This window comes from Pogonomyrmex barbatus, unplaced genomic scaffold (assembly GCF_055798465.1).
Source record: "Pogonomyrmex barbatus isolate J1 unplaced genomic scaffold, ASM5579846v1 scaffold3, whole genome shotgun sequence".
Taxonomy (NCBI): Eukaryota; Metazoa; Arthropoda; class Insecta; order Hymenoptera; family Formicidae; genus Pogonomyrmex; species Pogonomyrmex barbatus.
Window position 1 is genome coordinate 16,389,296 of NW_028297127.1, and position 26,451 is coordinate 16,415,746.

The following is a 26,451-nucleotide window of genomic DNA, read 5'->3' on the forward strand; positions in this document are numbered from 1 at the left end:
TTGAAACACTTTTACAAGACGAAACGGGCGTATTTGTAATGCAGCCGAAGTTCAATGCGGAAAGTAATTTTTGGTACGAGGATGTTCTTCTTCCTACGGATGTTCTATGTTTTTCTCCGAGTCGGGCCGAGTCCCACGAGTCCTGGCATCGACGTCTCAGGTAGGTAACAGATCGACGGACGTTTGCTGAATCGAAGAAAATTCGAAGTCAATTTTCATCAATTACGGGCGTAGATGTCTGCCAACCAAGAGTGCGTTAGAAAATGCAAAATGAAAAGCCGCGTAAACATCTTATCGATTTAGCAATTTCGTGTTTTTACGATAATCCGATTTATACGAGGAATTTACCGGTTCTGATCACATTTCAACAGCGACATGCGACATACAGATAGATTTAGCAAGGGAAATATTCAGACAAATATTTAGTCAAATATTTATCCGATAAAAACAAGTATATAATTTAATCGTGCGTATGTTTTTGCAAATCTCTGCGAAACGGATAAAACGCATCATGTTTCAATAGTCAGATGTTAATCTCGTCGCGCATTTTATTTAATTCTTAAATAAATCGGTGATTTGAGAATTGATGAACGAATGCGCGATAAAATTTTTAATGTCAGGAGAGAGAGAGAGAGAGAGAGAGAGAGAGAGAGAGAGAGAGAGAGAGAGAGAGAGAGAGGTGATTACGTCATCATCACTGAGCTACGTCATTAATTTTTTTCGTTTATCGACTTCATTCCAGAGAGATTTAAAATTCAGAATACTTATATGGCAATATTTTTCATGTGACAGCTACACCTGAATCAGATTTTATTAGATTCTCAATAATTACTTGTTTGCGTGTTCTTGTTATCAACTGGTTTTTTTGATTCTGCTTTCGTGATTGATGTCACAAATGAGATCTTAATAAGAGCTCACAAAGACGATATTATCCATTTCGTCATTTCGAATAAATAAATTTTCCTGCAAATTTCTTTTTTATTTGCGAATATTCTTTTAGCTTCTGTATCTTACTACTTTATCGTATCATGCTATTTTATGAGCCTCAGCTTATCTCGGATATTACATTAATCCCGGATTCAGATGGATTAGTGACCTCTACTTAACATAAATGTTTCATTATATTTAATCAGTGGAATACTCGAGATCTCTACACAAGTGTTCAACAAAAAGATTTCCAGTACTCATGTAATTTTTATTAATTAAAGGATACATAAGTACCTACTTGCGAACGTTTATTCTGAAATATTCTGAAATTTCATTTTCTATTTTCTATAATAAATTGTTATTGTAGAAGAGAGAGATAACCAATTATCGAGGTCAAAGAAGAAAGTTATGATACCGTATTCGACATCAAGAGCAATAAATTGTGGCAACGATAGCTCATAAAGCGCGGCGCGTTTATCTAATATCTACATTATGTCCCCACGCGTGTTATGCCGTTATCGTCTTTGCACATTGAGCGTTAAGCTTCAGGACAGAACAGGGCGGACTACGTACGCGCCATCCGAGAATGCCCAGAGGGTACGACGCTCATGGTAAAGCAATAAAGTGCGATAAACTGTGCAAGACCCTACTCACGGTCGTGCTATTAGCAATGCAATTATTGTCCGTTCTCTGGCAGCCAGTAGACGCATTCACGACGTCCGGTCTCTCTCTCTCTCTCTCTCTCTCTCTCTCTCTCTCTCTCTCTCTCTCTCTCTCTCTCTCTCTCTAGTTATCTATCTATCTATCTTTTCTTTCCATACCTAGAATAGAATGATATTATAAATTAATAGGATTTTGACATTTATACATATATAAAATAATTTTATATTACGTGCTTTTTGTTTTTCCGCCGCCAGTTTTTTGAACCCGGATTGATTGAATTAAATTTCGCGATTTTTGATTTTTCGTTCTGTCGCATCATTTTGAAAAGCGAGAGAATGCCAGACATCGATATTGACCGATGATGCGTTTTTCGAAATGAACATACACGGTGTTAAAACTATCGTTTTTTTTTTGTACTTGGCAATGTACCATCGATTTATTGATTAAGCGTATTATGTTTCCTCGTGAAAATGTGCCAACGAGAAATCTTCAGCGGCCGCAAACTGCGAGTTATTGCAGCCAAGTAAATTCTATATATATATTTGCTCCACCTCTCTCCCTCTCCCTCTCTCTCTCTCTCTCTCTCTCTCTCTCTCTCTCTCTCTCTGCAGCGTGATTAGTAATACAATTATCTGTTTTCGCGGTTCCTTCCTTCGACATTGCACGCTCTCTGTACTCGCGCGAGTAATTCGAATAGCGACAACTGTATAACGTAACTTATAACTACAAGTATCCTTCGAGCGACGCGCTGTTATTGAATCCGCACGTTCAGGCTCATAATTGTTAAAACGCGCGAGTTATGCGCGCACCACGTTGAAATCCCTGGTGGGCACGTGGCCACGAGTTAACGTCACAGAGTGCGATAAACTGGATAACGCAATTGCTGGTCCGCACAATTCCATCTACCAATCTGCGCCGCGATCCCGCCGCGATCTCACCGAGTTGCGCTCGTATAAATATTTGGTTGAACGAAGAGCGACGATGATCGCACGGCGCGTATAGACTTATTAAAACCGTACGCGTTTTTACGGATTAATCTAATCGGCTTGAGAGCGATCAGACATTCGATGCGCCGCGAGTAACGTTTAAAAATAAATCAGTCGAATTAAATTTTAAATTACAATAAAAATATTACGTACGTGCGATTATACCGACATAACATCATAACATCGTGCTCGTACATACCCTCGATATAAAACTATCTCCTCATTTCATTTAATCGTGAAACATTTACCGTAACTATATTGGAGACAATCATGATAATCCTATTTTTCGTATATATTTCTTGCAATTAGTATATTAACGTTTTCTGTTAACACACCATACACCACATTTCTAATAAAAACCGTCTCATAATAGCGCTCCGGTATGAAAAATCGAATTCAAAAGAGCTTCCTCGAAACACACCTAGAAATCCATTAAGGCGTATGTATTTAGTGGCCACGCGAGCGATGCGTCGCCACGAAGGGAACAAGAAAGCAGGGACACACCGTAGGGAAAACACAAGAGGTACATCGATGCAAACAGCGGATTAGCCGGGGGGATTTATATAACGGGGAAAGCTATCTCCCGTAAAGCTCGGGCGGAAGGCTTTTTGCTCTCGACCTCGGCGCTTCTTAAATATTGTAGAGATTAATCAACTCTCTCTCAGCCCTTCGCGGAGCGGGACGCGAACGGCAAGCAGCTCCAACCCCAAGCTGCGAGGAGAGAACGTCCGTCAGCAGGGCGGACAGCCGGGTTCGGGGGTATGCAGTGAGCGCCGAGGGTGGAAGGCGCGTTTGCAGGCGGGTGTAAGAGCAGTGGCTCGAAAATTATGCGCACACACGGCACGTCTATGAAATATGCACTGGTTACTAACGATACGCGACGGTCTTCTTCGGCGTGGAATCCGACACGGAATTAAAAGGGGATCTCCCGTTGTTGTTGCTACTGCTCGGAGAAGAACGTGTCTGTGAGAGGCTTAAAGGCTGCACCGGCAAAGCTTCACGCGGTTAATTTCTTAGGGGAATTTTGTCTCGTTCGGTGCTCACTGAGAGAGTACGCGGACATTATTATTAGAGATGTTTGCGAAGCAAACCTGTTCTGTCGATTATGCAGTAAATTTAAAAGGTAAACTTTCGATAAATTTAGATAAGCTTTTATGAGATTATATATTTATGGAAATTCTACATTTTTTTTAGATCATAATAATAATTTATGTTAAAATTTTAACTAACAGAAAAACTAACAGAAAAAAATTGGTTTCTTTTCTTTTTTTTTTTTATGTACATAAAGCGATCTCTTTTGAAGCAAATTTCATTAATAATTTCAATAATTATTTGATATTAGCGATAAATCGATTAATTAGGCCATGCAATTATGTTAAATTTTATGAGAATTTTAGGAAAAATATTTACAACGTAATTGAAATTCAAATAATCCAATTTGCGATTAAATTTGTGTGTTCAATAGTCTATTTACAATTTTTTGTACGCGATGTTTGCGACTAATACACGTTAATAGCGTATATGTTCTCGTATGTACACCTTTGCATCCTTATAATCCTTCGTAGCATTCATTTTTAACAACGCAACGAAGTTTACGCTAATTAATCGCGCTTCGTCTCAGCTTTGTGCTTAAAATCCCGTCCCATCCTATATGAATTTTCTTTCTGAAAAACAACGATAGGCTGTTATTCCCTTAATGCCAGTAGCATAATAGGTTAAATACAGGTATAATTCAGGCGAGTCAGAAGGATTGCGAACTAAGGGTGTACTCCACGTTCTTTGTATCCGTGTATATTGCGCCGCAATGCACCATAGAATAGCCACGGCGGCCCCGCAGCACTAGTCATGATTATAAATTGCACGGAACAGCTTTCGAGCTATTCATTTTGCCTTGTCAGCAATTAGCCTCCGCGTAACTCGAATGATTTTGACGGGCATAGCATGAGATACCTCCCGCGAGGCGGAATGACCGATATTACGAGAGGTAATATTATTAAACGGCAGATAAAAGTTGTGAGAAAAAGTACATTTAATTTTGATGAGAACACAATGTGTTTAATATATGTTAAATGTAAAAGATAGTTGAAAAGATATTTCTCTCACCATCTCATCTTTGTGAAGATAATATTAACTTCGCGTGCTTAGAATAAATGGAGCTAATAATTTAGGAGATATAACCCCTGTAATAAATTTTATGCATCTACAGATAGGAGGATGCTACGTGCATCCCAATGAGATATAAATGCATATGCATCACCACACGTTCGTAATATTAATATTTCTCTAACAAAAAAAAAAAAAAAAGAAGATCAGGATTACACGCTATACGTTTCCAAATGTTCCCGATTTTCTTCCTCTTGGCGACCTGCTCTATAAATGTGAACGAACAAATGTCTCATATTGGATGTAATACCAATTATCACACGCGCGAGCAATTAACGCGCAGCGACGGCTGCACGTATTCCGTAACTTGGAATTTTCCGGCGACATTGTTACACTGTGTGCCTCGTCTATCCGTCAACAAATAACAGGGTGCACAGCGTGTGGGAAGGGGGAGGGGGGGGAGGGGGAGAGAGAGAGAGATAGAGAGAGAGAGAGAGAGAGAGAGAGAGAGAGAGAGAGAGAGAGAGCACCTCAGAGTGTCACGATCAGAAACGACAATCTAGCTCGTCCGTTGCAACGTCGTGCTGCGCGCCGAGATCGAGTTATCGGACTTCGTCTCCACTTTCGGGGAACGCATCGGTAACTTTTAACGAGCGCTCAAGTTCGATCGCACACACGTTTCAACGACAACGACGCGCCTCACCGTGGGGTTACTTTATGTTAACGACGTGTCCGCACGCGTGTATACGAGGGAGTAATAACTTGCGTTTTAGTTTGGAACGTTTAACATTATTGCGACCGATAACCGCGTGTTGTACGTCCTTTTGTATTTCGCAAAAATTGCACTTGTCAAAATTCTTCACCGCACGAGAAATTAATTAGGAACAATTATTTGTGAAAAATAACGAGATATCAATTATGTTTGTTTGGGAGATAATTGAGACGAGATCCTGTATATAATGACGCAGCATTTCGGTCTGTTGAAGTAGAGACGAATATGTTACATTCATCATATTATCTTCGTGTCTTCACAGAAGCACACGTGATTATTTCTCTCCCGAAGAAAAACAATAGAATCCTTAATTAGCGTTTGATTTATCGATTATTACATCGATTATTACTTGTGTATATCGAGCAAGACACCTTATATACATTGATGTTGTTTATATATATGCATGTACGTTTGTATGTGTACGTAATGGCACACATACATATATACATATACTTTGTGTTTCGTTTTCAAGCACATATTCGTGTATATATGTGCACACATATGAAGTTACATTAGGTATATGAAGTATACTCGTTCCACGTGCTAGATAATGTGATTTCCACATTGTCGAGTCATGCCAAAGTGTCAGTCGCAGTAAGAGACAAGACAAGCTATATCGGCACTTTGTCCAGCTCCAGGCAAAACTAAAGTTTCGCCGCGCAGAGTATCGACGCGGAGACTCCCTAATGGGATTGTTAAGGATAAATTGAATCCGAAATTTCAAGGAAATCCTTGCGTGATTGACAGCGCGATGCCGACATGCTGATTCCGCCTCCAACTCTTTTGCGCGAGTGATTGATTTTATGTAGGAAACAATTATAGTAACTTATTCTGAATTCGGGAGATTTCAGCACAAACAAATCTGATTTCCAACACGATAAATACATGCCGAGTATATATGTAAAACGTACTGAATGCTGCTTTACGTACTTCAAATTGAAAATTTTCTCTCTTTCGAGAGTGCATTTATATTGTTTCCTAGTAAAATTTCAGAAATGATAATGAATGAACCTGTTTTACTTGCTTTTGATGCAATCTGTAAAATCTCTTTATCGAATCTCGCATTTTATAAAATGTAGAATATTAGAGCAAATGCAAACACAGGTCAAGGATTAATCTGCCACTGTACAAATATCAAGATAGCTTCAATCAAAATTGTGTAAATATTAATCAAAATTTTTAAAATATCAATGATGTATAACTACACATTTCATATCGCACATCTTTCTTGTCGAATATTTTTCAATTCGCAACTGAAAGTATCGCGATATGAGCGACACATCATTTCAATTAGCGCAAATTGCTCCGGTGAAAATCTGGCACGTAAAGATGGAAAGTAGACTTCAGCTAAAGTGTCCCGATTGGCAAGATTGCACTTCTTTTATTCGCTTCTTTCTTTTTGTTGGTTACGCGCGCCGGTCATTCAACCGACATTACCTCTCGAAACCTAAGCAAATAGAGAATCAACCCGTGAATTTACAAGCTCGTGGATTAAGCCATTTCGGATGCAACGTACTATGTAAATGGCCGGAAACTTCCAGCGCTAATCGCGCTTCCTCGCTACGCTAATCCTAATTTTTTGCATGCTCGTTCCCGTCAGATCGCTCTTCGAGATCGCGTGCACGGATTTGCACCGTCTCTATCGACAGCAGACGGGTTTACTCGCGTGTGTGCGCGCTCACGGAGGAAGTACGTCAAGGAAATGCGTTGCCCCTTGGGATCGTACTTTTTGTCGCGCGGAATGCAATTCGACGTAGTTCCTGTTTACAGGGTGCTCGGATGCACGAAGAAGGGAACGCCGGCGTACCCTCGCTTTGCACGCTTCGCCGACGTAATTCAATTAATTTTGCGAAATAGCGGTCTACGGTTTCTACCCGACGACTTCCACTCGGAAGCATAGCTTCCTGCGTTATTCACCGATGTGCGCTGGAACTGTTGAGCTGATAGGCAGAAACCGTACGGCGTTTCGGCTGAGCTTCGAATTCCAACAATCGGGATCGTCCAATCCCGAATGTGCCAAATGGACGATTCTGTTCAGGGGTGTTTACTACCTTCAAACATGATGATCGGCGACGATTATATTTTCATAATAAGAGATTGAAAAATGAAAATGGAATATCGGAAATCTCCTAATGTCTGACGTCTTAATATTGTTTTACCTTCCAGAGAGAGAGAGAGAGAGAGAGAGAGAGAGAGAGAGAGAGAGAGAGACAGAATTTTCAATAATAATTTTAATTTAAAAGTTTAGTGCACTGCCGAAAATGTCAATGAAAATTATAACCAAAATTGTGAAATTCTAGAAATATAATTCATTAAAAGTTCAATAAAATTAAATTAAACAATTGCACATACACAGCGAACAATAAAAAGAGAGACAGATAAATTTGAATTAGTTTTTTTAATTGGACAGAGAGAAGTGTGTGTGTGAGAGAGAGAAAGAGAGAGAGAGAGAGAGAGAGAGAGAGAGAGAGAGAGAGAGAGAGAGAGAGAGAGAGAGAATGCATAAATTCAATCGAAAAATATATCTATGAATATATGATAATTTAAAATAAAATATATGTATATTTTCTTATGTTTGAATATATTTTCAAGAAGCGAACGAAAACTTTGACGAAAACAATAATTTCAGAGTTCAGAAATTAATAATTAAAAAATTAAATTAAATTAAATCTTTAGTGTCTAATCTTTGATAAAACAGTACTTAGGTCCGGCTGGAATCTATTCCATTAGATATTGTGATCGTGAAATGGCATCGGATGCTGAATGCATCCTACTAGTGCTCTCCCGGTGAGACATTTCGATCTGAAGGCCGAAACCGCAGCAGCTTCCTGACCGAAACACAGCGGTTGGTCCTCGCGCACGTTTCTCATGGGTTAATGTCGACGCCATCTGGGACACGTTGACATCCGCCGACGTCCTCTCCCAGGAGGTCGTTGGTGTTACGTGGACCAGTTTTAATCCATCGAGTTTTACGGTGAAATTGGGTCCTTCAGGAATTCTAGCGTGTCCCTCACTTGATTATTGAATGGAGTCGCGTGCGGAAATAGCGCTCCCTGGAAAGAGAATATTAGCAATGGAGTGGTTTTAAACCAGTTTGCCTATAATTCGTTGATTCATCGAGTTTCATCGAGTTTCATAAAACAAAAGGGTAAATGCGCGCTCATCCTTATATATTTATCTTCTTAGTATATTTATCTTCTTATTATATTTTTCTTTCTAAAAGCTTAATAATAAATTTTCTTATGTATAATTATTTAAGTAAAAGAGAAATCAATGATGACAAAATAATTATATCCCATTGCTAGTCAATGTCCAGTCATTATTAAAAAATTATTTATGACGAAATACGTCTTTGCATGTTTGTAAATTAATGGAAACGAAAGGAAACATAATTGGTCAGTTCCTAGAGTCAAGAGTCTAGTAGTTTGATCAATTAATGTAGGATGATGCTAGTTCCAATAATAGCAGTACGTATTCGTAGCCACACTTCAGCAACAGAGTTATTACGAGCTACTGCGTGATCCAGTTATAAAATAGTTAGTGGCACGTGTAGCCCATTGTCCTAGACTGCGTTTAAGTCGTGCGAGGAGAGTCAATTGCCGGCAAGCCGGAAAATTAATCGCTCGGTTGCCACTTGAAACGATTTATAACCGTACTCGAGCTAATCGTACTATCCAACTGCTCCTCGGTACATCCTGACGCCGACGGCCGGCTGTTGCATCAACCGATACATCGCCTTGCAATCGAATCGATCCTTGTAATCGTCGGAATGTGTTACGTCGGTTTACTGCTACCGAATACCAAATAGAAACGTCGAGACCTATTTGCGTCAGGCGACCGAACAATTGTGGAAAATGCTGCCTTTCCGTTATTTTAAAAGAGATCCTTCGTCCAACAGTCTGGAATTGTGGAATTATTTCTCTACGAGTGGGAATCGACGATTTGAGATTTTATTTATTTTGTGCTTGTCCGGATTTGTTTATCATCTTGCAAATATGTAGGTATATTGCATACGCGTTATATTCGCGACGATAAGACTGCCTTTCGATAAATATTGAATAAATATTAAAATCATTTCATCGTTGGTAAATACACATTTTAGATATTTATGCATGTTATGGACTTATCCATAATATAATGTTGTATGTGGTATGTTGAGACTCTTGCAACGAAAATATATGTACATATATTCACGATCTCTGATTTTGTTTGTCCAAAATGCGAGATGAATGAGGTTTATCGGCACATTTTCATATTATGAATGGCCCATCCCGTCGCGCTTTTTGTTTTATGCGCATATTTTATTTGTGGCGTTTTCAAAGCGAAAAATGATGATAAGGCAGATTTTGAATCATCCTGAAAGCATGCTGTCGTAAAGCATCGCGCTCTAGCACGCGTCAATTTGCAGTGTCGAGTGAAACCACATCGTCCTTTACCGTTTGCATTTCGGTGATGGATTGCAAACATTCGTGATAAGCAAACATTTTCCGTGGTTTCTGTTAGCATGATCCATCGCTGACCGTCGACGAGCGTCTATATATACTATTTCCCATAATTATATGCAAAATTATTGCTCTTTATGGGCCCATAAAGTTAGTAAAACAACTATAAATGATTTACAATATTTTACGATATTTAATTATTCGATTTTATTCCGTGGTATTTTATATGACACTGAATAACGACAAAGAAACTATTAGTTAACATCAGTTACTTTCGCGTCATGTCGAGTGCTTTTGTCTGCAATTAGTCATTCGACATTTTGAACGTGACAAAAACGATATTTGCTTGTTAATGTTTTTACGCCGGGAAATTTATTTTACATTGTAAAAGAATTCGGTCCTTTTATTACCTCTATAAGAATTATTCTGTAAATCATTTGGACATTCATCAATTTGGATCATTATTACAACGGAGTAAATAAAAAATCAAACTGTGTTTTTTAAATATCATTCAAACCTATACAAAATTGTAAAATAGAACTGAATAGCGAGAAAATAAACACAAATTGACACATTGATTTCAAATTAGCGCTCTATAGCCTGGGCTGAATGGGTACAAATAAAACTGCGTTCAATTGCAATTTTATATCTATTTATTTTTTGATGTTGTGCTACTGTAAATTTGCCTTCCCCGTCACTATACGAAAGAGTCCAACATTTATACACGAATCATCCGTTATGTACGCTTTAACGGCTAATATTTCTATCCGTTCGCAAGGTTCCTAATCCTCATGTGTCAAATATGCGCAAATATGCGCGGAGATGAGCACGGCCTATTTTATAATCCCGGTATACGGCGCAATTTTCCCGTCTAACTATTTTGTTACACACAGTTTCATCACGATCCGCCGTCTTCGTCTAGCCTGGCCACTTGAGAGCCTTTCACATCCCTCCTATCCGCACCTTCTACCCCCCCCCCCCCGGAACGGTCCGCTTTCTCACCTTTTCCCGTACTCGTCCGGGGGTTTGCCGTCCCACTCGCACCGCCACACCGCATAGGATCGTAAAAGGCCGGAATTTCTGTTCAAACATCTGCAAAGCCGCGCTCCGGGGCATCTGAGCCCCTTTAAAGCTTCATACAAATTCATGACGGAGCACCCGGGACTGCTCGCGCGCCGCACTATCCTCCAAGTTTTCGGCAGGGTAGGTGGGTACATATGCATGCATGTGCATACGTATCTGCACCCCCCTCCCCCCTCCCCCCGGTACAGTTCGTAATATTATTTAATAACCTTTTGCGCGCGCCGTATCAGTGCGGGGATAGTGACACGGCAAAATTTCGCGGATTAGTTTTGGCGTTTTATTAATACGTGTCACATCATCGTGTTCCCGCGCGACCACTCTCGCTATTTCGCTGCATTCCAAGAGATCAAGAGAAACGTTACTTCGGCTGCGGCGCGGTCGATGGGTTTACTGTCACAAGAGGCGAACTACTGGAATGGAAAGACAAAGTTGAATGAAGATCGCGATTGAGGTGTTAAGGCTGATTTATGAGCCGATTACTAGACAGAATGTAAATGTTCATAGCAAGCTTGTGAGTACATTGTATAGTCTCGTTGCAGCGGTTTAAAATAAAATTACCTTTCTACATGTCCGAATGCGATATCGATATTTAGAACGTATATAAATCAGGATAATTAATTTTTCAATAAATTGAGATCTTTAAATATTGTGAATGTAATAAATGAAAATAATGAAAATAATGAAAATACGTATATAAATACTGGAAATAAAGTAACATTAAATTATTAATGTTTAATCGTGATATGTTAAAATTGATCGTAGAAAATACATTTATAATAATTATAGCACTACTCTACGCATATTATGAATATTCAGGTCTTTAACATTTTGATGTTGTATCCCAAGAGAGACCCACATGCGTGGGAAAATGCAAAGCGAAAACATTGTATTATACGATATCCGAAATGTATATTTCTTTTATTTGAATAATCTTATCTTTTTCCTCTCTTATTTACGTCTATTATTTTTGTAACGAGATACATTCGAATGAATGACTTTTCGTATTGACAATGTCATACTTCCACTTTCGTCATTATGTATTGTCCATTATATTATTTTATACACAGTTGGAGCATACCCGTGCATTCAGATATTCAAAGCGTTCTTTTGCTATCCACTTTTATCATGTATTATTAATTCCTTTGGCAGTTTTGCCATACACATTGGCGTATATTAATTTTACAAAGCTCGGCAATTCCGATGGATTCCAGTTTTCGTCGAACGTTGCGCGTTGCAAAAAATATTTTTCAAATACCTCCAATAATTAATATCGGCAAGAGTTCATATATTTATATCTCTCTCACATGCGACGTCGCTTTGCCTCTGTAGGCGAATTTTTATACGGCCGAGTGAAAGTTTCATTGCGAATCGTCCTTAAAAATAACTATCAGTGTTTGCTCAATCCGATGTATCGATTTGCATCCGGGCTTTGAGCTACCCACTATCTAAATATTCCCGGACTCGTTGAAGAACGGCGGAATACATTAATATCGGATGAGTTGATGGCGAAATGAACTTGTATCGAAAGGACCGGTGCTACCACGATCAAAAACTTATTGCAAATATTTTATCCAACATATTGCATCCGAGGGATCTAAAAAAGGCTTGCTTGAGGCGCATCAATCGATCAATGTTTTATTTTGAGCTATTTAGTAAACTACAAAATCATCGGAATTCAGTGATTTCTTTCCTCTTTTTTTCTTTCTCTTTATTTCTCCCCCTCCCTCCCTCCTGCGGGTTTTGAATTAATTATTACTTTTTATTTTTTACTTCCAACGTTGTATTGATGTAACTGCATTTAATAAACAAGTGTAAAATATATATATACATTTTTTTATGCATGATACAGCATATATTACTTGCTGAAATTTTTTTTACACATAATTGTTTTTTTCCGAATTTCCAGAGTAACACAACAGAGTAATCCTCGACAATCCAATTATTTAACATGATTAAAACGTGTTGTTAAAGACAGGGATAAAAACGAAATTATTTTCAATACATTGATTAAATCCATTGATTAAATGCATTGATTAAAATTCAAAAATACAAAAAATTATTTTGTGAAAGATTCTTCGACGCGGCTTAATTGAAGTAAAATGTTATTGAGAGAGACAAAATAAATTATAAATTTTTCCCCGGACTAAATCATACGAATATTATTATTTTTACCTACAGTTTATTCCTTCGTATTCAATTTAAAAAAAAAAAATACAACGGATTCTGGCACGCACATCGCAGCGGCAGACAGACGTTGTATTACGTTGAAGTGATTAAGCGAAAGAGCGAAGCGACGGGAATACATCGTTACGGTCGTCGTTGTGTTGAGCCGCGAGAAAATCGAGCGTACGCTCGCCCTCGTCGAAGAAATATGTTTTTACGGCCTCCATCAATATTTTTTTTCGCTTTTACGCGCACGCGGATATCCGGCCACTTCGCGGCGATCGTTTGCTGCAACGACGCAACAACGGCGGTTATCGGACGAGTGTTATCACGTCACTTGATATCCATGAGACCATGCTGCCGTTCTCCACACTCGGATTTCGCGCGTTCTCTCAATTATTCGCACCGATCGATCGGCTGCGCCTTGCCCTGCCAATCGGCGGCGTTGCACACCGCGTCCGTTCTACGTGAATACAGCACGTGGCAAGGCAGAGTTGGCAGGGCATGTGTCTCGTGAAAGAAACATCGCCGCCCGCTCTAATGGCCGGGGGATCGGTTAATCGTGACTAGGAGACAAGCAAAGCCGAAGTAAACCGGGGTAAAGATTTATGAACGTCACCCTCCGGGGAGGGTGTATCGCTACCGCCGATTCAGCTGGTCCGAATTTATTCTTATGGCTCGCGTTTGTTTCGCTAATTGTCATTATGGAGATGTGTTAAGCCAGGATTGACATTGATTGTTCTTACAATAATCCAAAACTTGTAATTCAGCATTGAAAAAAAATATGTATAATATAGCATGATTGTGCTAATGTTACGATTACAACTATTACGATTAGAACTATTACGTTTTATTATATGTATAAATTATTTATTTATTTAAATATTTATTTAAATAAATAAAAAATTTTATTTATTTATTAATAATTATTTATTTATTTAAATTAGTTATTTTTAAAAACATTGTTACAAAAAATAATGAAATTCACAGAGTGTCACAGAGAGTAGAAATAAAATTTATTCACTTGCTTATCATTGTTGATATTCGAGAAAAGTGCAAAGTGTATCGAGATTTATCAAAGATAGAAAGTATTCTGTTATATAAAGAAGTAAATATCATGTCTAAATAATGAGAAGAGACTCTTTTTCTTTCTATCGAATTTCTGTCGGAAAGAAACTTCTTTCTTACTCCATCGAATTTCGTTCTTCCATCAATTGCATTATCGGTCAGTAATTTATTTCCAAAAGTAACTCTCCTTGGATACGATCTGCAGTTTATATAGCTTTTATGATATAGTTTTGCTACGTAATATAATTAGAAATTCAGATAAAAGTTATACAAAATATCATAAATCATTTCTGAGTTTACTTTTTAGCACGTATATTGATAGAATATAAATATTACCATTAATCCCTTTGACAATTGTATGTATTAATTTAACAAATTTTTATAGCACAAGAATAAAATATGATTATTATAATTTTCATTTTACAAAAATTTTCGTCCGTTTTGCTCCGAGGAAATTTTTAAGCTATGCTAGCCTTATTTTTATAAGGACATGTTTTGTATATTAAAAATCTTTTTATATTAAAAACTTTTGTTTGTTGTATGTTGAATACTATTCTAATAAGTAATATCGATTTAAATTGCTTTCACGTCTCGACATGTAAACAGATTACTGTATCTTATAATAATAATAACAATAGCCGCTAATTTCTTGTCACGGAGTAACGATCATCTTACTTTTTCTATTCTCTTTCTTCTATTAACTTCTTTCCCAGTTGTTTCCCAGTAATAAAGAGCCACCGGAAGTTTTCTCATAAATCGTTATTTGATGTAACGCAGACACGAAGCCAATACATATATCTTCACCAATGACATCGAAAGTCCTGATCACGCGAGTCAGATTTAATACTTGTGCAGCATTGAGCTATTTGCGACATGGTGATTTTGCATGAACTGGATTTAACGAGAGAGATTTTAATGGAAGAAAAATTGTAACGCAATCGAGTAAGTTTGATGAAAATGGGAGAGACTTGTGGTATTAACTTAATCGTCGCATTTTTTACATTTCGTGACTCCGTTATAATTTTATTACAATCTTGCTTGTACGAATCTCATTGCAAACTTTCATAATAGATTAATATAGATTCGCGGGCAAATTATGCGGCAATAAAAACGTATTCTAGATTTCTGTGTGTGTGTGTGTGTGTGTGTGTGTGTGTGTGTGTGTATGTGTGTGTTTTATATTACAACTAAATTTCACAATGGATCGATATATCTGCATTCGGTTTACGTAAACGTGATCTTTTTAACCTTAAATATTGGTACTCTATGATGTCTATTTGTCGTAAAGATATTTTATCTTTGCGTGTTAAATTTTAACTCTGAATGTTAAACGCTACCTATTCCAGCTTTACTATACGTAAAGCTGCGGATTGCTAAATTTCAAACCAAACTATTTGCATAACCGCTTTTCCTGCTTTGCTCATGAGATAACAAGGATGAAACGTTGCTTACCCATTTACGCGGAGGTAGAAGGCTGTCCGTTTCCGTGAACTATATTTGCGCTCTCGACCAAGCTGAATCAATTCCCGCTTCTGGTTTCAGTGACCCTGTATGACGGCGAGCAATTAAACTTGACGAGGATCACACGCAGCGAAATGGGCGCTTATCTCTGCATCGCGACCAATGGCGTGCCGCCCACGGTCAGCAAGAGGATCATCGTGGATGTCGAATGTGAGTTTGTTGCAAGCACGTTATTATAACATTCGTACATACATATCAAATATGAGATACGTACATATTCATGATGAATGGCATGGCAGTTAGCAATATAGTAGGGCACAATGTGATGTGATAATTATAATTTTATGATGTTACCATACCAGATGTTCGGTTACGAACGCTTAACAGCGTGAATATTTAATTCATGGGTTCGGTCGAAATGCGTGAGGCCTTGCAATAAGTATTATCTAAAATTTGATGACGTCACAGCGGTGTCAGTTTGACGCCATGAAATAAATGGCAAGGCATATAAATTAAGATTATACATACAATAATGTAAAATTAAAAAGATACTACGAGATAACGATATCATAAAATGTAGAACAACGGCATGCTGCAGGTGTTGCAAGAACTTAATTACTGTAATAAATTATGTTAATTTGTTATGCGGCAAACTACTGTGATTGTGAGCTCCAAATGTTCGTAAAATATAATTTTCCAGCTTGTTCACGTAACAAAACATATACTAAAACATATACTAAATATCAGCACGCGTGACGTGAACTTTTCGAGGAGGCGACGCGAAAATTAGGGAGGGGGGAGGATGGTTGGACCGTATCTAACAACCGATTTATCGAATAAATTTTAAATTCTTCGTTATACGCGATCCCCCGATCCGATGGCGGGCCGGTCGTGTATTGTTTAAATTTCATTTCACGAATTGCACAACGTGAGCACACGTGCGCGTGCACACGTTGGTTGTACAGCGACGCACGTGCTTCGGCACCGAATACGAATGTATCAGGCAACAAGGCAAGGAAGGGTAGGTCCGCGGGGCCCGCGGAACGGGTGCGGAGGGGAGCGAGGAGGGAGGGAGGGGGAGAGGTCGGGAGTGTCGGAGGGAAACGCCGTCGGGAAAGCCCGGGGGAAATACTGGAAGCCGCGCGCAAGCCGTCCCGTCGGCCCTGGTCATTTTTCCCTTTTATGCGTTTCATTCGTTCGTGTCACTTCGTATGCCTGCATCCGTGCGCCGCTGCAAACGTCGGTGTGCGCGTTGCGCGCCGGCGGCGCCCGGGGCGCAACGGTGTTGTTGAAGGAAGAAGGAACGGTTACGTTACGTATGGCGGAGAGGCCGGGCGGTATCTCCTGAATATTTAGGAGGCGGGGGACATATTTTATTTAGACGAGCGGAATAAAACGTCGGTTTTCCGCGCGCGGATGCGGCGCGTTCCGGGTCATAGCGGACGCTTCAGAGATCGTCTTCGTCGCATCCTGGAACAGGCGTGCGGACTGTGCGCGCGCGCGTAAGGATTTGCGGTGTACCGCCTTGTAAAAATTTGAACGTAATGTAATGACACGAGCGAGCCGTGGGAAATTCTCCAACGCGAACTGATTGACGCGTAATTCCTTTGCTTTTCTCTTCGCGTGCCCCGAAGGATCGATGCGTCAACGTTACAGCTTTTTTGTCGCTCCCTTAGTCAGCATTACATGTACGTATACCTGCAATAATGATAGCGATCTATGCGATGGCGTATTAATTTTTTAACTGCCACATAATTAATGCAGATCTGCAGTTGACAGATCTGTATTAATTATGTACTGCTACTTTTATTTACATTTTTTCTCCTTTTTTTCCTTGAAAATGTTCTCTAATTTATATGCATATATGTACATACATTCGTGACTTATTTTTTATTTATAATTATTATAAATTTTTTTTTATAGTTAATTTAGATTCAAACTATTGATTAATAGGAACTAGATCAATCCAATTCTATTCCTGAGATTTAATAATTCAATAATATTTGCCATTGATCGGTTTAAATATAGATACACGAGCCAGTCTTAACGGTACAAACAACATTTAACATACACAACAAAGTTTAAGTTGACGCGAAACACTATTTCTGTTTTAAACATTTAACGCGTTCTAAAATCAGTACAGAATACAATTGTGACTTTACTTAAAGTTATAAAGTAGCAAGTGTTGTATGTTTATTGTTTATTCGATTATTTATACCAAAGTCTCCTTACAATTTCTGTTCTATTTATTCGTTTCGATGAAACATTTATTCTCTGATTTAATATTCTTCTTTAATTAGAATTAAATATTGAAAGATTACCGCAAACACAAATTACAAATTTAAATTTTGCATTTATCTTTTATAATATGAAAAACTGCAATAACTGCAATAACTTTTATAATATAATAAACTGCAATAAAGGCTGTGACAAGTATATATTTCGTATAAAGGAAAGAATAAGAGGAGATAGAAATAGTACTCGATCAATGTAAGACGTCAATGTAAGACGTCAATGTTTCCGAAATCGAAAGTCTAATCGCTATCTGCCGTTACATTTACATTATAAATATACATTATAAATATTCTGGAAATTATTATATAAATTTCAGTTAATCGGACAATATACTTACGCTTAGTTTTCTGTGTTTGCCCATTATGAGATGAAATAAATAGCGACATAATAAACGGGAGATAACAAAGTGAATTTATACATTGATGAGTATATTCATATTTTAACATATATAATACGAATCATTATACTGCGGTTCATTAGTCCGATTACACAATCCATGCAAAAATGAAATCCGTATGAGACAATAAAGTTATCACAAATCTCATTTCGCAAATTTGCTTTTTATCTTTAATCGCTTATTTAACTCGAATTATCCCAAAGATATTTACTACGAATTCTCGAAAAAAATTCGTTAACGGGCGAGAGACGGACCCGACCAGTTTTAAATCGGTAATTTCGACGAGATAAAGACGTCGCGTTGACATAATCTTTCTGAATTTTTCCTGACAATCGGGACAGTTGTGTAGTACATGACTCGTATGTCGCGTTTTCGGTACGCTCGTCGCTGCAATGCGGACAAAATTGTGCCGCTGCATAAAGCATAGCGAGTGACGAGGGGAGGAAATGCGCGGATGCGGAAATATAATTCGGTTGGCATGCACACGCTTCCATGTGCCGTCTCCACAAGTCAGCAAGCTACTTCATCAGACATGTTGATGAGACATGTACAACGATTTAGCGAGTTGACTTTTTACGTAACTCCCTACGTTTTCACTTTGCCTTCACGTTGCGGTCCCGGGTACACGCAACAATTCATCGTGGCTGTTCTCGTAGATGCGCGAGCGTGATAAGCGAGCGGGAATTATCTCCCGCCGCCATGAAGAGAGTATGATATTCTTTTGTTTTTCAATTGGCCGTAATTACGAGTGCGCGGCTGAATCATGACGAGATTTCACGATAAGAGCGTAATTGATGGCGGACGCCATTTACATCGATCATTAAAAAATGCCTGAATTTGAACCATGAAAGACGGCGATAATAATCACGGAGTAAGAGTTGACTCACACTTTTGCTCTTGTTTGATAAAGCTAAAGATTTGAAATATGTAATATATAATATTGTAATATAGTTGTTGAGAATATAATAAATGTCGAATTATAAGATTGAAAACACACGAAAGTGATTTTAATCTTTAATTTCATAAGATTTGACAAAGACGAGATTTTAATTCTTTCGAAATATTTATTCGAAATATTTTATAAATTTTTTTGAATTTTAGCAAGAGCTAGAAAATTAAAAATTTGTATGTTAAATTGAATTTTTAATGATAAAGATGTAGGCATGTACGTTTATATCCTCCGCACAAACCTGAAATGAAAACAATACGCTCTTCTTCATGTAATTGATTAATGACGAAAAAATACTTGTCAGCATGACGAGCGATGGCATGCACGATGAACGATGCATTCGTATAGTCATGATCACTTGACCATACCTGTGTACATCAGCGTAGTCCGTAGCGTTGCATCCCGGCTTACCACAAATCCACAAATTGCCATCGTTGACTTTAATTAATGCACACTTCTCCCTATTTCCTACCATTGACTACATCTATATCTATCGTATTCAAACTCTCAGCTGCATTGTACTCCTATATATCTCTGTCCCGCGTTGTCCACAGATGGAGAGTGCGGCGAGCTAGGAAGGTTTAATTGAGATTTTCGCGTCATTATACAGAAACATTTATTATCCTCTCGTACATATAGATAACATCGAATAGTCTCCTCCAGAGTTTCGATAGCATCCATCGATCGACAGCGAGCCTTCTTCCTTTGAGAAAAGTCACCGCGTAGCCAAGAAGGCTGTGAGAGAAGGAAGACGTCGAAAAAGCGCACGCGATATCGTCGGCTTGTCCAAAACGCATTGCGATTCTCCTCGTTAGAGAATATAACGAGCTCTCGGCACCCGGTATCGTTTTACACCCGGTGCCCGTCTATGAACGCATTATTATTCCCTTATTGTATCATACAACCCGCTGGCGGAGTTTGCAACTTTAATTTAACCCGTTACCAAAGCGCACGCCTGCCGCCAACGTCGCGGCTTATACGAGCGCGTATCCGACGTTGGATTAATTCGAAACGAAGAAGGAGCCGTTTCTGGTTTAGTTGCTGAGTTAGAAAATTGTTCGCCCGGAATGACGCGACCCGCCGCGCGGAATACGAAGGGTGTAAAGACGGAACGTTGCGACGTCGCGCAGCGACGTCGTCTCGCGCGGCCTTAACTCTTCGTTGCGTAACCTTAACGCCGGCGTTAGACTTGTAACCATAATAGACTTTGTTCCCAACTCGTTTCCCGACTGCGGCGCATTTTGTGGAAACGCCATCCCGGAAAGTACAAACTTGATCCGTCGTGTCTGCATTACGGGGAAACTCAACGTTATGTCGCGGCGCAATCTTCAATTTTATCGCGTAGCGATTGTACGCTGTAGATAATTAAAGGACCCTGCGAATGCAAGCGTTTCAGTCGCGACCGCAACTAAAATGTATACTTAATGTGTTGTAGTTTGTAAAATAGTTATGTAAAATTAATAATTAAATTTCTTATTCTCGGGGACTTTTTCACCGGAACAGCCAGTCTTGCTGCGTTTCAGCTTGCTGCGTACGGAGCTACATATTTTTTTATTAAGCAGTCTATTATTTCTTATTAAATAGCAGTTTATATTTTTGCCACGATTAAATTTGACGAATACAATTTTAACGAATAAACAGCTTATTTATATGCTTTTAATTTGCTCAAATAGAATATGCATAGGATACGTAACGGAATATAAAAAAGCATCAGTTTGAAATTATGTAATATTAGATAGAGCTAAAGTAATTATGTAAAATAAAAGTGTAATTTATCTCTTTATTAACGTTTCAGTTTCTCCAATGATCTTCGTGCCGAATCAGCTTGTCGGTGCGCCAACTGGCACGAACGTAACGATCGACTGTCATACGGAAGCTTATCCCCGTGCCATGAGCTACTGGTTTCTGGGAGATGAGATGATTCTCTCCAACGAGAAGTACACCACGAATACCATGGAGAACAGCTACCGCGCGCACATGAGGCTCACCATCAGAAACTTGACAGCGAGTGACTTCGGTAGCTACCGGTGCATTAGCAAAAACTCGCTGGGCGAGACGGAGGGATCCATCAGATTATACCGTAAGCTGACGTGCATTTTCTAGCCCGTGTCTGGACAAACAATTTTTTTTCTCCTGACCGCTATCGTTATGCATCTATCCGCGCGGTGTGTTTGCTGTACGGGATATTATAGCGCGACGCGGGCGTGTTTCGCGACGTGAATAATTTAAAAGTGAAACGGCTTTCATAAATCGCGAATTCCTCGGGCCTTTGTTTAATTTCGCTCGAGTCGAAGATTTATCTAAAGCCGGATGTTAGCAGTAAATCGGCGCGGTTAAATCGCCGAGGAAATGTCTCCCCGCCGTTATATCCTCCCCGGCCATGCAATTCCCGCCGTTCGGAGATAAGATGACCCGCCCTTCTCCCCCCTCCTCCTCCCCCAGTTAAAATATGAATAAGGCGGCGGAGTTCAAGTCAAATTTATTGGCCGATATTTAAGAAGTTATACGACGTCATTAAAGACGAACGATTTTTATTTCAGCTATTCCGAAGCCATCGGCGGCACCGAAGGCGACGGAGATCAAGAGCAGCGCCAACAATGAAGGTGAGAATCTTATTGAATATATGCATTCCGACGAGAAAATCGATATTATCGGTGGACGATTTTCTAACAATTCTCACGCAGAAACAAACTCATTATTATTCACATTTTATTCCGAAGAATCATAGAATCTTAAGGTGCTTTCTCGTCTCTCCTTTGTCATATTCATGTGCGAACGAGAAAGCCGCAGGTGCGTCTCATTTGAAAAAAAAAATTACATCAAACCGTAAGAGAGAAAGGGATACGAAAATCTAAATTAGGGCAATTTATCACGCGTCTTTCGAGAAAAAGTAACGATTTGCATCTCGGAGTCTCGACAATATCTGGCATCGCATAAACAGTAACTGCAAAATATTTATTCTTTTTTTTTTATTTCTTAGAAAATGTTTTTTTTATTTCTTAAAGAATTTATTGTTGTTATTAAAAGAACTTACGTTTCCGCGTAAAGCACGTCCGAACAAATAAGGAACTCGCAATTAAACGATAGGGGATATTCTTCAAAGGGAATTGCTCGGGCGTTTCGCATCGAATAGAGTACAATATTTCCGGAGTTAGCCTTTATATTAGACTCGCAGAACCCGCGCATTTGGCGCGTATATGTATTATTAAAGCAGGGCGAATAACTTGGGCAGATGCCTAGGTCAGGTCCCTGTGGTTCTCCGACCTCCTCTCCTCAACCTCGCGAAACCAATCTCAATATACTGCATTATTAACGCCATACAAGGCTCGGCCACGACGGTATTACCGCCATTAAGCTTCGCAATTTTATCGTACCGGCCCCGCCGGCCGCTAGGTGGATTATCGTTATTTCGAAGCGTCCGGGGAGAGAGAGAGTTGACCGTTCTAATGAATAACTATTATTCCGCGAATTTCCGCGAGCGCATCCCCTCCCGCCCCTCCGTGTTGCTCCGCCACCGATATTGATGTTGCCGCGGCTGAATTTTCTCGCGACGCGACGCTCGTAAAAGCCGGGCGAGATCGTAACCGAGATTTACGAGCGACGAAAGCGTAAGTCCGACGCGCGATTCTTCGAAAACCGAAGGGCGAACGCGCGAACATACGTGCAAATAATGGTAATCGAAAACGTTCCTTCGATGGAGATATCTCGCCACCGCGGGTGGGAGCGTCGCCGTAACTTCGACTCCGATTTTCCTCCAGCTAATGCAATTTACCGTATTAACGATTTGCCGTATAGACGCACATATTCCGCGCGCGTGAGACGAGACAGCGACTTCATCATAATGTATGGCCCTCGACTACTGATTAAATATTACGAGAAACTTTGGCGAAATCGGCAAGGGACACGTCGCTTTCGTCTCTCTGTCGCTTCTCCTCTCTCTCTCTCTCTCTCTCTCTCTCTCTCTCTCTCTCGCGTCTCCGAATCAATCTTAATACTACGGGGTTATTAATGACCTAGCCGAGGTATGCAATAACTCACGAACACGACGTTAAATGCCTAGCAGTTTCCAATGGGACTGCCGTTCGTCTTATCTGCCCAGATAAGATTACGCCATTTACGGAGCGATCTGCGATTCGAAATGCAGGATGTACGCGACGACATATCAAAAGTCCGGCGAGAGAACGCAATGAGGAGAATATTTAATTCGACGAAAAAGTAATTCTGCAAATTCTGTGAATGAACGGGGTGAACATATTACGAAAGAGATGAAAATATTAAGAGAATCAACGAGCTCTTTGTTATAAAATGATAATTTGAAAAAAAAAAGTATAGAATCGTTTATTACATTTGTCAATAAGTCAAACAATATATAATTAATTTAATATTATAAAAAAATGACCTCTAGTCCGTGTCAAGAGTTTCATTATTGTTTATGATGCGTAAATCAAGATTTACTCTTTTAGCTTGTCCAAATCAGAGAACGCAGATTTTAATTTTATATTGCGATATTACATTGGTGGCTTAACCAGTGACCTAATTAAGCGCATTTAAAATTCAATTACTGACGTCGCTGCAAGATACTAGATGGGATGCATACAGTGAGCACCAGCACAGAATGAGATTGCATCGTTGGTGGTGGCACGATCTAGATACTAGATAGTATTACTGTGCTCAAAAAAGAAACTCGCGGAATTATTATACCAAGAATCTAATTTTCCAAAAAGTATTCGAACGGTCTGTTAGTCTGTACATTGACAATTTCCATTTGCGATTTGAATCGTTATTTTGATTGTAGTGATAAGAATTTCAACATTTTTTTTAGACATTTTTTATTTTCTATAATAATAGAACTCAGCTAATAATGTTTTTATATCTTTAATTGTTATAATCTTTAATTTTTTTTAAATGTATTTTGAATCTATACACTATTATGTTTGTATTCTTAAAAAGATGTATTAAAATATTGTGGCTTTTTAATAACTAAAAATATTATTTAAAATTTTATTTGTCAAATTTAATATTTCACATCACCATATAATCTACATTTTTTTCTTCGCAGTATATATTGAAAATAAATAAAGAAGAGCAGTTCTCTCAATAATCGTCAGAACCTTGACTTTAATACAAATTAATAATGACGTCTGCAATAAGATAAAGTAACCTTGCTTGAATGTCAAATGGTGCGAAATTATCTTATTCTCGTTATTCCTTCTCTCTTTAAGCGAATCTTGTGGCAAAAAAGATTGGAATTAATTCATCGAGAATACATGTGACGTTTAATAATTCTAACTGTCTTACCAGTTGCCCCTTATGATTTATCGATCCTATTGATCGTAATTAATTAAAGCCCGATAAGAGGTCCAGAATTATTCGTGGCCTTACTATACGCTACATTGCACGTTCTGATATGCGATATCTTAGCAATATCATAGCGTGTAAAAATACTACGTGTACTGAATGTTAATTGTAACGTAGAAATAATTGACAATAAAGAAACAGGGAATTTTATTTTTTTATTATTATAGAATAAAATGTCTTAAGCAAAATGGATGTAAATGTTACCATGCACTTGTGTATTGAAATTTTATTAAAGTAGATAATTCAGAATATTATCCATTATTAAAGAGAAAGAATGTTATAAATTCTCAGTTTGCACGATACATTTTAAAGTCCATTTTAAAGTCCATTTTTAGATATGATTTCAAAGTCCACCTTATGAAATTGTTATATTTTTACCCTAAATCTTTCAATTAATAATCAATATACTTACTCAGAAAATTTTGTACTTTAAATAAATAAATAAATCAAACAGGTTATTTGTTTATATGTCTAATTGAATGAAAAGAAATTATTTGCAGCTCACATTCGTTTCTTCTAATTTTATATCGATCAAAAAGTTACAAAAAAACTTTTATCAGAATTAATTTATTCATTAAATAAATTCAACTCTGTTAAACGAAGATACAAAATAGATGATGTTACAATTAAAACTTCATTACATATAGCTCTTTTGTCCCGATATAAATTTTTAAGTTGAAAATAGGTAGAATGTAAATGGAATGAAGGAATACCTTTTCTAAGAATTCTAAAGCTACTGCCAACTCCATAGTTACCTTTTTACTCAAAGTTTCGTAAAGAATTCTCTATTGAAAAAAGTGCAATTTTCTTAAGAGCATCTCGAGAGTGATCTCATTGTTTCTCGAAAATGTGTAGGGGAAAGTGCAACTTTGATAAATCGAGAATCAAAACTATTAATAATGCCATCTCATCATTTTACTTTCTTTTTTCAACTACGCTCGCGAATTTGTTCCCGTGTCTCTCTCTCGCCCATCCTCCTTTCTCTCGCCTATTTTCTGTCTTCGCGAAACAAATTCTTCGTGCCGCTTGCCGCGGCACTTTGGAGGAGGTGCCGCGCGAGACTCTTAAATTTTCAACAAGTTATTTCGAAACTTCCTAAACAAACCCCCGACGCACAAAAGGGCAATAAAAGGAGGCTAAGTCAGATGAAATACGAGCCCCGTTGTGATTGCTTGCCGGCAGAAAAGAGAATGTTAATGGGTGTACCCCTTCGCAGGCATTGCACGGCGATACGTACGTAAATATAAATATGCGCTCACGTGTTTTCGTGACAGGTGACCCAGAAGTTACCATATTGTTAGGGGTCGCGAAGAAGCTGCGAGGCAAAGTTTGTCCAGGGCGTATTTAAACTTTTATTCGAAAACTTTTTAGTGCCCAAGTTAGAGGCTGGGTTAAAGGGTCGCTTGTTTGCAAACCAGGAGGACTATAGGGTTTAACGAAGAAAGAAAGAGAGAGAGAGAGAGAGAGAGAGAGAGAGAGAGAGAGAGGGGGGAGAGAGAGAACTACTGGGGAAGATGAAGAAGAGATAGGGATACACATGGAAGGCACATTATCAGCCTAACCACAGTAGAATGCAGAATTCAGTCGAGTGAAAGCGACTCGAGGAAAGCCAGATTGTTCGCTCAAGGGAATTAATTAAGAGACACGCCGAGTGCTTAAATAGTTTCTTAGTGTATCTATTAAAATTTTTCAGACACGCTCTGAAATGTTTTTTTTTTTTTTTTAATTTCGGTTCATTTAGCGCCTTGCTAAAACTGTGGTCCAATCTCGAATGAAAGACAAAT

At 38.6% G+C, this 26,451-nt stretch overlaps 1 protein-coding gene across 11 annotated transcripts in view; it reads left to right on the forward strand.

The window, feature by feature from the left end:
* The window catches only part of LOC105428023 (lachesin), a 231,069-nt gene that overhangs the window by 164,635 nt on the left and 39,983 nt on the right, over positions 1-26,451 (forward strand). For all 11 annotated transcript variants that reach the window (XM_089078774.1, XM_089078773.1, XM_089078782.1 and 8 more), the window contains 3 exons: positions 15,750-15,878; positions 21,105-21,389; positions 21,850-21,912. In XM_089078774.1, coding sequence (XP_088934900.1) covers positions 15,750-15,878; positions 21,105-21,389; positions 21,850-21,912 — 477 coding nt within the window. The remainder of the gene's footprint in view (positions 1-15,749; positions 15,879-21,104; positions 21,390-21,849; positions 21,913-26,451) is intronic.